The following is a 17,603-nucleotide window of genomic DNA, read 5'->3' as shown; positions in this document are numbered from 1 at the left end:
TTAAAAAAAATCATAGCCTTTTTCTGTGAGGGTGCCACACATATCAAGATTTGTTTCTATGAAGAGCAACAGCATTTCTTCAGAGACTCCATTGAGAGGCTAGAGATACATAAAAATTTTAACTTTTTTCCTATTGAGTTTGGAGCTTTGGAAATTTAGGTTATTTCAAATGAACATTAAGGCTAATGAGAAAAAGAAATATATGGCTTTTACCGCTAACAAGAAAAGTTGCTTTTGTAAGTTTAAAGTTGATTAAAGTGTTGAATTTGTGATTTGTAGCTGACATTTGAGAGCATTTAATGTGATTTGAATATTAACTATTTTGCCTTCTCCCTTGTGGAATGCTATTAGCAAGCTTTAAAAAAAGTAAGTTCTCAATTATTTTGTATTCTATACTTCTTTGAAGTATGTGCTATGAAAGCAAGACAGGTAGATATTTACAGCAAACTTACCCACTTGAATATTTTTGAGGTTTAGTTTATATTTTGTACAGTGTAAAGCCAAATAATGGAAATTTTTTGCTCATAAAAGACAAATCAGTTCCAGTTTATAAATTTTATTAACCGTATGCCCTTCATAAACTCTTAGATACCAGACACATTTACCTGTTATTTTTGTCTTGAATTTAATTTGTCGAGAAAGTGCCATTAAAGTCTCTGAAAAGCAGACAAGCTGGAACTGAAAGAAATGTTTTGCCCCCACTGAGCCTGGAAAGTAAGCGCCTTCTAAAACTGGTGCTTTCCCATTTCACTGCCATTTTCTTGAGCTTTTCAATTATTTGCACTTCCTAGAAACAAAAGCAGTTTACTTCATTCATTAGCAGAGTTAATTGACTTTTCTTTTTCCTTTTGTTTTTACTAGATTGGAGTGAGAAGTAGATCAAATTTAGCCGAAAAGGTCAGGCTGAGCCTACAGTATGAAGAAGCCAAAAGAAGGTAAGAACACAGGAGTGCTGTTCTGTTCAGAGTCTGTAGGCTTCGACAGTTTCTTCAGAATGAATCTCCATTCTGGTGGTGACATCTGCTGGGCACTTCCCACATGTCTCCCGAAGGTTAGCCTGGGGTGGTGGCTTTGTAGCAGGGAAGGATTGCTTTCCCTCTTTTTCTTTCCTTCCCCTTCCTTCAAAGCTTAAGAATATGGAGGTTAATAAGAAGTCTGTGGGTAGGGGGAGAGTAAAATTGACCCCTTGTAGGATGTACTTGTAATTGAAGTAAGAAGCTTGATTTCCTCTGATGGCAATGCCATACAGAGACTTGGGGGCTCAGAACTAGAGAGCTGCTGAGGAGTTCTTTTGCCCGTGTTCTTCTGCTCACAGGGAAGTCTAACTGCTAATGTCCTCTGTGGTTACTAAGGTAGGTGTCAGTTGGCTTATGTCAGGGAGAAGGAAGACAGATTCTTATTTCTATTCTCTACCTTCTGAACTCTTATCAGGCATATTGCTTGCATTTTTGTGACTCTGATGGGGGTGAGTTCCTTATCTAGTACCCAGAACTTCAGGTAGTTTTCATAATATAGCATGCCTTACTTCCTTTGAGGGAGATGTTTTAGAGATGATTTGATTATTCCAATTGAAAAGCTTAAAGAATGTTATTGGTTTGGTATTTAGGAGACACTGGGAAATCCTGCATTGTCACTCTGTAGGAGACCAAGGAATTTACCACGTTCTTTCCCATAAGCAGGAAAAGCTCAGCTGGGAACCTCTGGCTTGTCCTGCTTTCTACCATAAGCAAAACCACTAGATATCAAAGTATATTCACTATTACCCTGGATGTGAAAATTTTAAAGTAATTGCCTATAGTTCTTAGAGATTATCTAGCTTTACCAAAGTAAAATGAATACAATATTTGCCTTTATGTAGCCTACATTTCTAATGTTAGTCGATTCTACAGTTTATTAAAAGCAACCGAAGCTTCAGTTCACAAATAATTAACCACATGACCTTAGGCAAGTCACTTAGTCAATCTGAACAAGTTTACTTAGCCAATTTTAATGTCTTTAAATTTTTTTCTAGTAGACTTTAAATGTCTTAAAGGTAGGAAAAAAAGTATTTTATTTCCTTATCAGGGCTCAGACTTCAGTAGTATTTTGCCTTTAGTAAGTGGTGGGGGCTGATCTGTGGTTTGGGGTCCGGTGATGTACAGATTATTCATGGATGCTGCATTGGTTCTCTTGATATGAGCAGAGCAACTCTTTCGCAGCCATACCTCCTTGATTCTACCAAGGAGTTTTTCCTGAAGATGAATGGCAAAAACTCAGAATAAATCCTGAAAACCCATACCTTGTGCCCTTGGGTTCTTACTGGCTTGGTTCTGTCTGGTCCCTTGGGCCAGCTTTTGTTAGTCTGTGATTGCTAACAGGTAATACCACCTAGAATTACAGCACATGTCTCTTTCTTGGAAGTTTCCTCCGCATTCTGCTCCTCAGATGTACGATGTTCTTTCTGCAATAAAAGTTCAATACCTCCCTGATTTCTGATCACCGGAGTAATGAACCAGGTCCCTTGCTTTCTTGCTTACATTGTTGTTCTCAGCTCAGTTGATTAATTTGAACACATCAAAACTCAAGGCACTGATTTTCTCCCTTTTGGTTATATTACTAGACAATGTGGGGTTTGTTTTAAAGCTCCTAACTGATGCTGAGGAGAACATAACTCTTAAGGGTATGCCTATGTTAAAAATACATTTTCCTCCTCAATTCTGAATAAGAGGTAGATTGTGTTTCTCTGAAACCTGTTTTCTCCTCTAGCCTTTGTTTTATGTGCTTAATGGAGCTAATAATATCATGCTTATTTAGCATTTTGATGATTAATTTTCCAATGCATTGAGACAGTTGTGGTTAATGGTAAAGAATAGCTGATGTTCCATCTGTCAGAGTGCACATGGGGGTGAAAACGAGTACGGACATCAGCAATGGAGATCAAAGGTGCCAATTTTTGTTTTCCATTTTCTTTTCTTTTACAATTTCTTCCATTGAAAAAGAAAAAAAATGCCCCTTTTCTCTCAATCTCCCATATTATGTGTATACTGTAACAATATCCAACGTAATCATCTATTATTATATCAACATCAGTTGTGTTTATGGTTTACCTGGCTCTTGAGCTTTGTGGTCAAAAGAGCCATGCGTTTGTTTATTTGTTTTGTAAAGAGTAGTGATCGTCTTCACAGTGCCACCGGGCAGGTTGACTCAGTTTAAGTTCACATCAAATTGGTTAGCTCTACCATTTATTATGGAGCTCTCAGCAGAATGAAATATAGGATCAGCCAATGTTTTGATACTAATCATTTACCTTTGGTTATTTTCCAATGCCTCCCCTCCTCTCTCTGTCACCCCCGTGGTATCGTGCCACCTGCCCGTGCTGGGTAAGGTCCACTGCGCCTGCTTCTGCACAGCTGAACAGCCAGGTACAGGGGAACATAGGTCAGAGGCAATAATGTGTAGGATGTTGGCGCAATGAGTACTTAATAAATGGTCTCGATAATCAGGGCCTTGCTAGAGAGAGACTTGCCGGTACAAGGCTAAAGGAGAATGTGGGTGTGAGGGGGCCAAGCCCTTCTCCTCTTTTCCTTGGTGACATGGAGCCTCCACTAATTGACTTTGCCTTAATGTGAGTTAGCCAATCCACTGCTCTTTTCTCCATCCTCTGCCCCTCATTTGCTAAGATCTAGTCTCTGAGAATCCCTACTTTCCTAGGCGACAGCTTCTTTACCCAGAGGAACAAATTCTGCAGTAATGGCATTTCTGGCATCCTAGTTGTTGTTTCTTCATGGAAGCCTTCCCTTCTCCCATATACATTCAAGCCGCCTATACATGACCCCAGAGCACTCTGCCTCTAAAGCTTCTGTGTGCTTGACCTTCACACTTCCAACAGCTAGGGCAATGTGTTCATTCACACTGTAAAGGTAAGGACATAGAGCAGATGAAAGCTGAATGTGGGCTCAAACTAGAAACCGGAATGTGGGGCACAGCTACTCCCTGATGAGCTACAGTTGGGAGGATCTGGACTACAAGTCCTCCTCAGATTCCTCCTAGCCTGCATCTACCTTCTTCCAGAGTCCTAACTATGTGTGTATGAATCTTGTGTCTCTTTTTAGCATGGCCAACTTAAAAATTGAACTGTCAAAGTTAGATAGTGAGACCTGGCCCGGGGCGTTGGATATAGAGAAAGAGAAGCTGATGCTGATTAATGAAAAAGAAGAACTTTTGAAAGAGCTGCAGTTTGTCACTCCACAAAAGCGCACGCAAGATGAGTTGGAACGCCTGGAAGCTGAAAGGCAGCGTCTGGAGGAAGAGCTGCTGTCTGTGCGGGGTGCGCCCACCCGGGCCCTGGCCGAAAGGTTTGTTTTCCTCTGGGAACAGGGCAACCTAAAACTTACCATTTTATCTTAGCCGATGATGTTTTCTTCTCTCTGGGTTCTGAAATCTCAGTTGCATCTCCTCTTAGTGGATGGGAAACAGCCCAAAGGGACTCTCTGTGGAGCAATAAAGCACACCCTCCCAATGGCCCCCAGTATCAGTTCCTTGTGTGTGTCAGGAATGTGAAATGCCTGTGACAGATGGCCAATCACTAAAGAATGTTGACATAAGACCCAGAATGCAGTACATCGTTGACCAGGCTGATAACAATAGCTATAAACTATTGCACTCTGATAAGCGACTGAAGCTTCCTAGCCTGGATTTTATTGCTCACAAGAATGCGAAAGTTTATTGCTTTTAATTTCACAAGGAAAATGAAAGACAACTTGCTCCCTCTGATATCCTAACAGGTCACAAAATGTCTCTTGGGTTTTATTTGTCAGTTGAAATGCTCCTCTGAAGCAGATGAAATGTAAACGAAAATACTCTCAAGAAAGTGTCAGTTGATCATTTGAAGAATTCAGTTGTGGCCGCCAGGCACTCAGGCCTGTAATCCTGACTATTCAAGAGGCTGAGATCTAAGGATCTCAGTTTGAAGCCAGCCCAGGCAGGAAAGTCTGTAAGACATGTATCTCCAAGTAACCAGTAAAAAAAAAACCAGAAGTGCGATTCAAGTGGTAGAGCACCATCCTTGAGTAAAAAAGCTAAGGGACATATCCTGGGCTCTGAGTTCATGCCTCAGTACTGGCACAAAAAAGAAAAGAATCCAGTTGTATAAACAGATCAGCTGGCATGTTAGGAAGGGAATCTTTCTCATTTGGACTCGCTTACTACTGCATTCTACTGCCTTGTGTTCCAATCTTTCTGGCTGTGTTATGGACACCTGTTTCAGAACAGACTGTTGTACCATTCAGAACCTCGGTACCATCCTCCCACCAGCAAGCATAGAGCAGCCAGTCCTGCAACATGGCCATAAAATTTATGTGGCTGTGATCTCCAGTGACCTGGAAATAAGTTTAAAATATGTAGCTATAATCCAAACTCTCCTTTTTTTAATCTCTTGGCTTCTTGCCCTCTAATCCCTGGTTTCAATAAACGCTTAGGTTGTGTGTCTACACAGTATCAAAGTGTTTGAAAGTATGTAGGGGGGGAGGGAGAGAGGAATCATTTCTGACACTCCCACTTAGGTATTTGCCTGAGAACTTGCCCCTGTCAAATTTAGTCATTTTAGTGACTGAGGAGTTAGAATGTTGATCAAGGCTATGTGGTTACAGCCTCATAGCTTTGGGATAGCATTCTGCTACTGTCTGTAAACGTCTCATCCCGGTCCACCCTCACCCCACTTCCCATTCCTCTGCTGCTCTGACTTCTTTGTCTAGTGGTGCTGACCAAAAGGTCTGCCTAAGGTTGATGTGTTCAAGGCCAAGTCAGGGCCCATTGAAAAGCACCAACAGGAGCTAAAAGAATGAGATGTCAAGGCTAAATGAAATGGCTTTCCCTGGGTTACCCTTGCCCATATTCATAGAATTTCAGCTTCTAGTATAAAAGATGCATAGTCATCAGTAGTATGATGAAACAGGTAGTTTTTGTGAGGTCTATGGGTACATTATTTAGCACTCAATAACATGGTAAACAGTCATTTATGTCCATGGGGAGATTGGATCCAGGACCCTTCCCCCGATACAAAAATCCTGTCTAGCCCTAAAAAGAATTCTGTAATGTTTATGCAATAAATATAATATGTAATATGACAGCATTACATGCAATATTGTGATATACATGTGATATGAATAATATGCATGTAATATATGCAGTGTTATATACATAACATGTAATATTTATATAATTGTATGAAATATTTGCATATTACCCACATGCATTACTTTGCATCACTTTTAGATTACTTATAATACCTAATACAAGGGCTGCATGTGGTAGTGTGTGCCTGTAATCTCAGCAACTTGGATGGTAAAGATTGGGAGGATCATTACACCCAGGCAAAAAGCCAGACCTATCTCAACAACAAGAGTACCTCTGTAATCATAACTATGTGGGAAGCATTATCATCTAGGACTAGCCCCAAAGAAAAGCAGGAAACCCCATCCAAAAAATAACTAAGCATGTGTCTTGAGTTGTATATTGCTTGCCTAGGAAGCATGAGGCTCCGAGTTCAAATCCCAGTATGGATATGTATGTGTTTTATACATACATACATACATACATATATATACATGATGCACGACCAATACAAAAGCAGGTTGTTGGGGTTTTTTTTCCCCTGAATATTTTTGATCAGTGGAATTCATCAGGGTGGAACTGGGGGTATATGTAATTGTACGCATGTCACGTTCTGCTTTGTAAAAATAGGCGACTCTGGAAGGCCCTACAGTTTGAGAAACAAAACACATACATATTTGTTCCTTTGTTTTACTCAGCTTTTATGGGTGTGGTGTCTTGCTTGTTTTTTTTTATTAGGGATAGTTTGTTCCTAAGAGACTTTCATATTTTTGTTTGCCCGCATATAACTGTCAAGATCCTAGCAAAAACAAAACTCCAACAGTAGGTTGGGACCCATCAGGAGTTGGAGCCATAAAACACTTCTCACAGGTAGTGACGGATCTCCTGAGGTCCAGCCATGGGGTTTGTGTCATGTGGGGAATTAGCAGTGTGGACAGACTCACTAATTTATGATACTAGTGGCTTGTCTCCCAAGCAGGGAAATGTATGTTTTATTTATGAATCGTTGCCTTTCTGAGTCATTCGGCATTCCAGCAAGTGAACAGTCATTTCTAGTGTTTGTGGCCAGAGGCAAATCCCCAAATCTCTATGACAGTGAAAGGCTGAGGGACTTGGGCTCTCTTCCTTGATGGATGTAATTGCCAGCGTTGGTTGCTCAGGGCACTGTGATTCCACAACCCACCCACAGTAGCAAGCATGGGATCCTTCGTTTCCCAAGTCATGGTTTTGCTTCACTTCCCCTCATTCTGTGACTTGCTCTTATTCTTGGCCCATTATTGTTTCTTCCTCCTCCATGTGTATTTCCTCTGTGCTTGTGGCTGCTACTCAGGGGTAAGTGGAGCCTCAGAAGGTAGGACACCTTGGGAAGCACTCTTACTTCTCCATGTTAAGACAGGGACGCTTCTGTGGAATAGGAATCTCTGTGCAAACTTTGATTTCATCTTTGTGCCCCGTCAACACCAAATCTCTCAATCGTGTCTCTACACAGTAACTACCAAAGAACTACTTGCTGCACTGTCCCACATGTTCCTGTTTTCCATTTAAATTGGGATGGCTTAGTATTTCAGGAGGATGTTAGACAAGCTTCTGAGTATTTACTGGAGTGTGGCCTCTAGAGTAGTTAAATTCACATGAATTTCAGCCACCCTATGACCCTGAGCCCGTGGGGTTCCTGCCCCTCTGTACACAACGGGAGCCTGACTATAGTGGTGAGGTCGCCACCTAGTGGTGATGAAGCACATCATCATATGATGATCATTGGAGGGATCCTCAGGTTCAAAAAGAAATTGCTATAAATGAAAAGTCATGCAGTGCACAACTTCTTCCATGTCTTCTATTCTTTCCTCCAGTTAGTAAAGTCTGTGCTTTTCTAGAGCTGGTAAGATTTTAGCACCATACATTATTTTCCTACGAATTCCCAGGAGTTTGCCTTCTAATAACCACAGTGTCTTTATTATTTCTTTTTGTTGTTGGTGGCAGTGGTCAACAGGCTTGAACTCAGGGCCTGGGCACTGTGCCTGAGCTCTTTTTGCTCGAAGTTAGCACTCTACAACTTTGAGCCACCGTGTCACTTCCAATTTTATGTTCGTTAATTGGAGATAAGAGTCTCACAGACCTAACTTCCTGGGCTGGCTTTGAACTCTGATCCTCAGATCCAAGCCTTCTGCGTAGCTAGAAGGATAGGCGTGAGCCATCAGCGCCCAGCTAGTATTTCTTAACTATTTGAGTGTTTTTGTGAGGGCTTATGAAATGTATTTTTTAAAGTTGGTGGATAAAGGTGCCCATACCATTTATTTAATGGAACAAGGACTTTTCTCCCTAATGAATGGAACCAAATTGTCCCTTGGAGTTAAGGTCTGAGTTTAGGAGGGACCAGGTGGCCCCTCTCTCCCTCAGCACCCAGGCAGGAGGGCACATAGAACCTACCAAATGCAGCGGGAAGGAGGGCATGGAATAGCAGGACTGGGCTGAGGGATATTTTTTAGGCTCCCAAATGAAGAGACTCTTACCTCTCACTGATGTGATGAGAAGCCAGAGGTTAGAGAAGAGCTCAGGAAAATGGGCGGGGCCCCTTGAGAGGGCAGCTGTCCAGCCATTTTTGAGGATGTCTCCCTAGGGGGACACCTAGAATCTGAGGGAGACTTCCCGCTGTCCCTGGACCTGGCTGGGTGGGGACATCAGGAGATCATCTCTGTGACTGCCTGTTCCTCTGTCATGCTTCTTCTGATGACACCAGTGAGAAGGAGGAAAGCTGGCAGCCGCCTTCACGGTGGGGACATGTGAACAAGAACTTGTGTGGTCTCCTGGAGGCAGGGATGGCTTCCCCATGGTCAGGAAAAAAACAAACGAACTTTGTATTCCAGCTTCAGGCTTGCGTGTATATGAACATTCTCAGGCCATACCATAACCTCCTTTTTTTTTTTGTCTGTCATGGGGCCTGAACTCTGGGCCTGGGCACTGTCCCTCAGTTCTTCAGCTCAAGGCTGGCGCTCTATCATTTGAGCCACAGCATCCTTCTGGCTTTTTCTGCTTATATGTTGCTGAGGAGCTGAACTCAGGGCCTCATACATGTGAGGCAAGCACTCTACCACTGAGCCACCTTCCCAGCCTCCACAGCCTCCTTAAAATATAACCAAAAGCCTTTATTTTATCTTAATAAAAGCAATATTTAGGGTGGTTTTTGTTTGTTTGTTTGTTTGTTTTGCTGGTCCTGAGGCTTGAACTCCAGGCCTAGGCACTGTTCCTGAGCCTCTTTGTGCTCAAGGCTAGCCCTCTACCACTTGAGCCACAGTGCCACTTCTGGCTTTTTTGAGTAATTTATTTGAGATAAGACTCTCATGGAGACTGTCCTGTCTGGGGAGGCTTCAAACCTCAATCTTCAGATGTCAGTCTCCTGAATAGCTAGGATTACAGGCATGAGCCACTGGTGCCTGGCTGTAATATTTAGTTTTAAAGCTCACATATTTCTCTTGGAGCTGGGAATGTAGCTTAGTTGTAGAGTACACCGTGGCTGAAGTGGTAGAAGGTTAGTTTTGAGCAAAAGAAGCTCAGGGACAGTGCCCAGGCCCTGAGTTCAAGTCTCAGGACTGGCCTAAAAAAAAAAAGAATATTTCTCTCATTTCTCCGTATATCTGTGCAACTTCTCAATCAGTCTTCTTTGTCTTATTTTTTTTAGTCTTGTTGAGATTTTGTTTATATTTGAGAGATGAAGAAAACTAAAGACTGTGCTCTTTATACAACTGTGAGTTAAGAATTTATCTGGCCTTGAAGTAGTAAAGAAAATGACAAGAATGCCTTTTTAATGAAATTGTTATTGACACATCAAAGGGATAGATTCCTATAAATAAAACATGAGCATATTTCCTTATTACCTAAGACATACATAAAATTTCAAAGAGGCTGGCAATCAGGGGCATTTATTTTTTCTTTAAACCAAAGTGGCTAATTTTTCTATCACCATGGTGCAGGGTGTGTTGAGGCTTTGAACAGGAGCAGTGTGGTTTTATCGTCTGTATAGCACTTTCTGGTACATTATGGTTAGACTCCCCTGCGTGCGTTATCAAGTAGGTACAGGAGGATGATATTCACCATTTTACAGATGAGAAAGGTGAGACTCTTGAAGCTGGGGCTTACCAAGGATATGGGGACAGACGGCTTGCAAGCAGCAAGTGCAGGGCTAGGAACCGTGGGTCCCTCTCCACATCCAAGTGTTACCCCCGTGACACGGGGAGTGGCTTGCTCCAGCCTGTCTTACGACCCCTCATGCTTCACACTACTTACGCAGGCTCTTAAGTTGTGCCTTGGTTGCTTGATCTAGTTTTCAACGAGTTAATTTCCACAATAAAACATCATAATAATCTTAACCACAAAAAAAGCTCAAAAGCTTTTGCAGTTGAATATGTGTACAATTTTATGATAAGCTAGAGCAGGTGAGGAGATGGCAGGTAATGAGAAAAGTCACTTTGAAGTCTTCTTGCTTAAATGCTTAAATCCTCTCTCCCTCTCCCCTTCCCTCTCTTTCCAATTGTACTGATATGGAATTGAACTCAGGGCCTTGTACCTTCTAGGCAGGCACTTCCTGCCATTTAAGCTATACTCCCCAGCCCTTTCGCTTTTCTTAATGAGACAGGGTCTCGCTTTTCGCCCAGAGAAATACTTGGACCTCGATCCTCCTATCCTCGCCTCCAACATGGCTGGGATTACAGGCATGAACTCTCATACCCTGGGAATCTTACTAATTTTTGGCCCAGGCAGGCCTTAAACCATCATCTTCCCAGTCTCTACTTCCTAAGTAGAAAGGACTACAGGCATTCCATTCCTGGCCCTCTAATCTTTGTTAATCACTAAAATTCTCATAAAATCAGGATTATACAATTTTTATCATCGAGCAGTACTTTGAGATGATTGTTGCTAAGTAATGGGAGGCCAAGTTAGGATCTGTGTAAGGATTCTGTAGTCTTTGAGCAGGTTGTTCCTGTCCTAGTTTTTCTCCTCACTCTTCCTTCTCTAACTCACAGACCTATAGGAAACGTCACACTGCCAGCCTTTTGAAGTTGCAGCAGCACGTTTCTTTTTTGAGTACTGATTAGAAAAATGGAGGTGGGGCCCAAATCTCTCCCTTGGTTTATCATGGCTGTGTGCAGTTTTGCCGGGGTCCCTTCTGGTTGTCCTCTTGTCTCTCAGTCAAATCATTCGGATTTCCTTTGTCATATGTAATATTTGCATACCTGTCTTCTTTTGATTTTCATATTGCATAATAATCTGTCTTTTTCTAGACTGAAATTGGAAGAGAGAAGAAAAGAGCTGCTACAGAAACTTGAAGAAACTACTAAATTAACTACTTATTTGCATTCACAACTTAAAAGGTGAGTTTTGGGGGACTCTCATCAGATGTTCAGGCACATTGTAGTTCATCTTTGGTTATTTGGTGCTTTGTTTCTGCTATTTAAAAGTAAATGGGGGCTGAGAATGTGGCTTAGTAGTAGAGTGCCTGCCTAGCATGCATGAAGCCCTGGGTTCGATTCCTCAGTACCACATAAGCAGAAAAAGCCAGAAGTGGGGCTGTGGCTCAAGTGGTAGGCTGCTAGCCTTGAGCAAAAGAAGCTCATGAACAGCGCCCAGGCCCTGAGTTCAAGCTTCAGGACTGGCAAAAAAAAGGGGGGGGGCTGGGAAGGTGGCTCAGTGGTAGAGTGCTTGCCTTGCATGCATGAGGCCCTGGGTTCGATTCCTCAGTACCACATAAGCAAAAAGAAAAAAGCTGGAAGTGGCGCTGTGGCTCAAGTGATAGAGCACTAGCCTTGAGTTGAAGAGCTGAGGTACAGCGCCCAGGCCCAGAGTTCAGGCCCCACTACCGGACCCCCCCCCCCCCAAAAAAAAAAAAAAAGCTGAAGAAATGGAAATGAAATGGTTTTGTCAGTACAGCTGATGTTACCAAACTGAGAGTCACATGGATTGTGTTTTATGAGCCCAAGATCATAGTTGGAGTATATTTGAAATATTTTATAGGAAGATGTTTTGCCTATCAGTAAGAATATAGGAAAATATCACATTTTAGCCCTTATTCCATCGTGTGTGTGTGTGTGTGTGTGTGTGTGTGTGTGTGTGTGTGTGTGTGTGTGTGTGTGTGTGTGTGTGTGTGTGTGTGTGTGTGTGTGTGTGTGTGTGTGTGTGTGTGTGTGTGTGTGTGTGTGTGTGTGTGTGTGTGTGTCCCCTAGGGCTTGAACTCAGGGCCTGGCTGTGCTGTCCCTAAGCTTTTGTGTTCTACCACTTGAGACACAGCACCACTTCTGGCTCCCCATGTCAACAAAGAAGCCAAGTATGGTGGTTTATGCCCACAATCCCAGCCAGCAGGGAGGCACCAGTAGAAGGATCATACTCTGAGTTTGGTCCCTGGCAAAAATCAAGAAGCTGGGATTACCAGCATGAGCCACTGTTCCCAGTCCAAATCAGGCTTTTAAAGCAAAGTGACTACATTAACACTTTGCATTAGTCATTTCTTCCCGGTGGTGGTGGTTTGTTCAATACTGTTAAGTTGCAGAGGTCCTTCTGCGTAGATATTTAATCCTTTTTCTTTAAAAAAAAAAAAAAAAACTTTGGGAAAAGGGAGGTAGGTTAGGAAGGACACTGGAATTACTATGGCAAGAGGATTTTGGGAGCCATGTAGGGGATACAAGTGAGTAAAGGAAATACACGCATGTCACTGCAGAAGATTCCAGTGCCCTGGCCACAGCGTCCACTGGTGTCCTTTACTGTCGGGCCTGCAGGAGCCAACAGGGGCTGTAGCTAGGGACAGATCTGACAAGTGTGCTTCCCTCCCTCAGCCTCTCCGCCAGCACGCTGTCCATGTCGTCCGGAAGCAGCCTGGGATCCCTGGCGTCCAGCCGGGGCTCCCTCAACACCTCCAGCAGAGGCTCACTCAACTCCCTCAGTTCCAGTGAGCTCTACTACAGCAGTCCGGGGGACCAGCTAGACGTGGACTATCAGTATAAACTGGACTTCCTTCTACAGGAGAAGGGCGGTTATATTCCCTCCGGACCCATCACCACCATCCATGAAAATGAGGTGGTCAAGTGCCCCAGTCAGCCTGGCCAGAGTGGACTCTGTGGGGCGACAGCCGCAGCCAACGGCCACACTCCTCCGCTGACGGAGGCCCCCAAGTCCGTGACATCCCTGTCCTCGAGGTCCTCCCTGTCCTCCTTGTCCCCCCCGGGCTCTCCTTTGGTCTTGGAAGGCACGTTTCCCATGTCTTCCCATGATGCCTCTCTCCATCAGTTCACGGCTGACTTTGAAGACTGTGAATTGAGTAGCCGTTTTGCAGACATTGGCCTTGGCGAGAGTCAGCTCCTGTCGGATTCAGACTCTGGAGGAGCATCCCAGGCTCTTTTAGAAGACAAAGGCCTTAACGAATGTGCTAGGGAGCCATTGTATGAAGGAACAGCAGGTAAGTGGAGGACCTTGATTTCAGGTACTCCTGTGAACTGACTCAAGGAGAGTGATTGGGCTAAAATCTTCCATATAAACCAATGGAATCATCCCCTTCCTCCCCAGTATCAGCTGGCTGACTTTAAGGAGTATTTATTCATATACACAGGTTTTTGTCTTCATTGGATGAACGTTTCACTCCCTATCTGATCAATCTCATCATTAGGCATCTGCTCTGTGGTCCAAGGGCCTTCAGTGTGTGGGAGGTGGCCAGAACATATTTCCTGAGCACAGTCCACAACATATTTAGTAGACTCCAGGTCTGAAATGGCAAGGCAAAGAAGAGGGTTTTCTTTCCAAAGTTGGCCTAAAACAGATTAAACCCAAGTCAATTAGCATATCAGCTAATTAGTGCCAAGGTTCAATGTTTAGATTGCTCAGGGAATTCTCTATAAATACAATTTTTGTTTCATGCCAGATTCTCCCCTTCTGTGTAAAGTTAATTTGGAGAAGTCAGCGTCCAGTGTCTGATGTTACCCTGCCACCTTCTGGCTGCATTCACAGTTGCAGTTTCTAGAAGAGATTGCGACAGATGGAGTCCTTACTCCCGTGTGTGCTCAAAGAGACACAAACAAGGAGAATTTCATTGTTTAAGAAATTGTTTTCCTCTGCGTTACAGCAGTCTTTAATGTATGAGGTATGGTTGTGAAGAGCACAGATGGTGCCCTTTTGGCAAATGATCTCCACGATGGTCTAAGAAGGATGATTATTCTTGAGCTAGCTTGCGGCAGAAAGCGAAGTAAAAGCTCTGCTGCTCCGGGGAGCCCTGTTTGGATCTGCCTGTGTCAGCAGGCCCACCACAGAGGAAACACTCCGCGCTTTCTCCAGAAGCATTTTTATTTGGATGCATAGTGCCAGGAATTCTAAGCATGAGTTGGTTAACCAGTTCAGATCTTTGAAGACAGATGAGTCCAACTTGTGCCTTTCACTTCAGCTACTGAAACTGAAAAATTTTTTTTCCTTTCTTTTTTCTTTTTTTGAAGCCAAAATTCTGTGTCCTGCCCAAGTCCTGGGATGGAGTTGGGGCTTTTTGTGTGGTTTTCATACCCTCTCCTCCCCTTGGGGAAGCACCAAAGCGCTTAAGTATTGTCACTGAAATGATCGGCCACAGAGTAAAGAAGCACAGGGGAGATAGGGGCACCGCAGCATCACCAAACAGGAAGCCACCTGGGGCCTGACCTCTGCCTCTGGGAAGGAGGGTTGTGGGTTGCATGCTGTCTCTGGAGTCAGCCACATTTCCACCAGGTTGTGTTTGCTACTCTGGTTGGCTGTTTTTGGCAGGCATATTAGCCATGATGCATGGAAAGCATCTGAGCACATCTAGTGCACTTACTTGGCACATGGTATTTGTTCATGACTATGTGGTCAAGATGATGATGATGATAACTAAAACAAATGCTCCTAAGCTTAGTTACTTCCACTGCAAGTTGAGGAAGACAGGGAAGCTAAGCATCTTGCTTAGACTTGCAGGATATTAACATTTCTTGAGCATACCAACCTGACGTTGCCCTTCATGTATTGGAAATATTCTCTAGTGTCAGCATGGAGGGCCCAGTATGTGAGGCTGACTGCTGGAGAAGGGGAGAGAGGATGAAAACAACAACAACACCAAATCACACAAAGGGCTGTGTCCCCCACCTAAGTGATCCCAGTCATGCAGGCATCTCTGCTTGGCTAGTGTCTGACTCTTCACACTTGGGTCTGCCGCTGTGTTTGTCAGTGAGATTGCAGCTGAGCTTAGGAATCTTGGAAACTTGGGAGAGATCATTTCTAACTTGTTAGATGTTATAAGATTGTTGTTAAAAAGTTTCTCAAGGCCCCAGGGTTGGTAGACTTGTCACTAGACAAGTCTAGGTAACCTTGCAGGCATATATAGCATATGGATCTGTAGCACTATGAAAAAACAAAGAGAAAGGTTCACCTTAAGGAAAAATACACTCATGTACAAATAGTATCCAGTTTCATATTCACAAATAACGGAAAGCATATATTGAATTATAAAGACTACTTCTCTTCTGTTGACACTCATCAGTCTCTTCAAGGGATATCTGCTTTCTCTTTGGAATGGGTGGTTGTAAGGGACATTGTGTCCCCCAACTCTGTCTCTCTGTCTCTGCCCCCCGTCTCTCTGTCTGTCTGTCTCTCTGTCTGTCTCTCTCTCTCTCATGCTCTAAAGACTGACACAGGTAAGTTGAGTCGTTTTTGTATAAATTTTGTTCCTCAGCACCAGTCCCTGCTGGATGACAGAAACCAAGTTGAAATAACTATGAAGTCTTTTCCACAGTCAGTCTCTGTCATTGTCAAAGTCAATTTCAGGCTGCTGTAGTTATTCCTGGGGGTAATCAATAAATCATGTCATCACCTTCACCCCTCACAAAGGGGGGTGGGCGGAGAGAAGGTACTTCATCATCAAGAAAAAGCATTCCCACTGCCAGAAATAAAAGGGAAAATGCAGCAATCAATCCTGTAATCTGAAGCCTTAAAACTTAAACATCTTAACAAGATGTAAAGTCACGACTCAGAGGGGGGCTGAAATGCATAGCAATACGGCTCCTCTGGCTCACTCGCTGGAGGATGAAAGAAACTCCACAGGCTTGCAGCTTATTACAGTACAGAGCACAGCTTTAAATGAATGCTCCTTGCTCACTGCGGGAGGCTGGGGTATGAATATGAGTTAGAGATAAAAGTCAAGTGGTAGTTGGTGCTAAAGATTCTGTAGCACCAGAAGTTTTAAAACCGTAGTAGCTAGTGAGGAATTTCTGTAAGTCAAAGATGGTATTCTCTTTAATTTTTGCTAGAGTAGTAACACTGTTAAGAATATGGCATGTAGAGAGAGGCTGAGAGTAAACACATGGCAACTTCCCTTTCCACAGTGTGACTAGAAGCCCTGTTCCTAATCTACAGTAGCTCTCTATATGCGGGAAGCTCATAGTTTCTTCCCTCAAGTGTATAGTAGTTTGTACATGCTTGAAGGAAAGAGACTAGGGACCCTAGGGACCAGGGAGAATTTATATCACTTCCCTAAAAGTATTTCAGGACAAAAAAAAACAAAAAAAACCAAAAACCCAAATTGTGTACATTTCCAAATAGCAACTGACATTAATTGTCATCTCAGGAATCTCATAAGTCAATGTCTTGACATGTCCACACCTTTTGATGTAAGAAGTAACATCCTTGACTCAGAAGAATGTTCTTTGGACTTCTCACAACTAAACTACTTCTGTATTTGTATGCTGTTTCTAAGAATAAACTAATGAATGCTATCACTTTCCCCTCCTAGATATGGAAAAATCATTACCAAAAAGAAGAATTCACATACCTGGGGAGAAACCAGCGTGTGTGTCGGCTGCCGTATCGGATGAGTCTGTGGCTGGAGACAGCGGTGTCTATGAAGCCTCCTTGAAGCAGTAAGACCCGGCTTTTTGCTTTTAGCTCCCTGGTAGGCCTCACAGCCAGGCCAGAGCATTATGTGTTGTAAACATGCCATTCATTTGTCTACCCTTTACATAGGACTTAGAAAGGTGTGCCAGAATATTCCAGTATGCAGAAACATAGTACAGCCATTTGAACTGAACAATAAGTAGACTGTTGTTGCTGACAGTTGTTAAGATGTAGAAACCACTTTTGTGGGAGTGTTGCAGTGATTTACCAGAGCCTGTTTAGCACAAGAAGCTTATTGTGTATAATGCTGAAAACCGGTGTCTCTGAGGCTGTAGTGTAATCCTAGTAGGGCTTTGGAAAGTTGGACCTCAGAATGTTTGATCTCCAGGAAGCTCAAAGGCAGATTCATGAAGAGGTAAAGAAATCTCCGGAAGAAGTAAGCTGTTACTAAGGTCATTTCCATTGGGCAGAAGAGGAGTGTGTTGATTCGAAATCATTGAGCGGCAAACACCAACCATTACAATGGATATTCCCATTCATTGATGGTTCACCTCCTCCCCATCCACAGGCCTGGTGAAATAGAAGATGTTCCCTATAGTGAAGAGGATGTTGCCATTGTGGAGACTGCCCAGGTGCAGATAGGACTCAGG

General features: G+C 43.2%; 1 protein-coding gene across 1 annotated transcript in view; it reads left to right on the top strand.

The window, feature by feature from the left end:
• Wwc2 (WW and C2 domain containing 2) overlaps positions 1 to 17,603 on the top strand; it is a 176,509-nt gene that overhangs the window by 123,742 nt on the left and 35,164 nt on the right. The window contains exons 8-13 of the mRNA XM_070016431.1: positions 862 to 935; positions 4,092 to 4,334; positions 11,367 to 11,456; positions 12,912 to 13,531; positions 16,853 to 16,979; positions 17,522 to 17,602. Of these exons, the coding sequence (XP_069872532.1) occupies positions 862 to 935; positions 4,092 to 4,334; positions 11,367 to 11,456; positions 12,912 to 13,531; positions 16,853 to 16,979; positions 17,522 to 17,602 (1,235 nt within the window). The remainder of the gene's footprint in view (positions 1 to 861; positions 936 to 4,091; positions 4,335 to 11,366; positions 11,457 to 12,911; positions 13,532 to 16,852; positions 16,980 to 17,521; position 17,603) is intronic.

Source organism: Dipodomys merriami, unplaced genomic scaffold, assembly GCF_024711535.1.
Source record: "Dipodomys merriami isolate MVZ:Mamm:240054 unplaced genomic scaffold, mDipMer1.0.p SCAF_12, whole genome shotgun sequence".
NCBI lineage: Eukaryota > Metazoa > Chordata > Mammalia > Rodentia > Heteromyidae > Dipodomys > Dipodomys merriami.
Note: the sequence above shows the minus strand (reverse complement) of the source record. Positions and strands in the feature narration are given on the sequence as shown.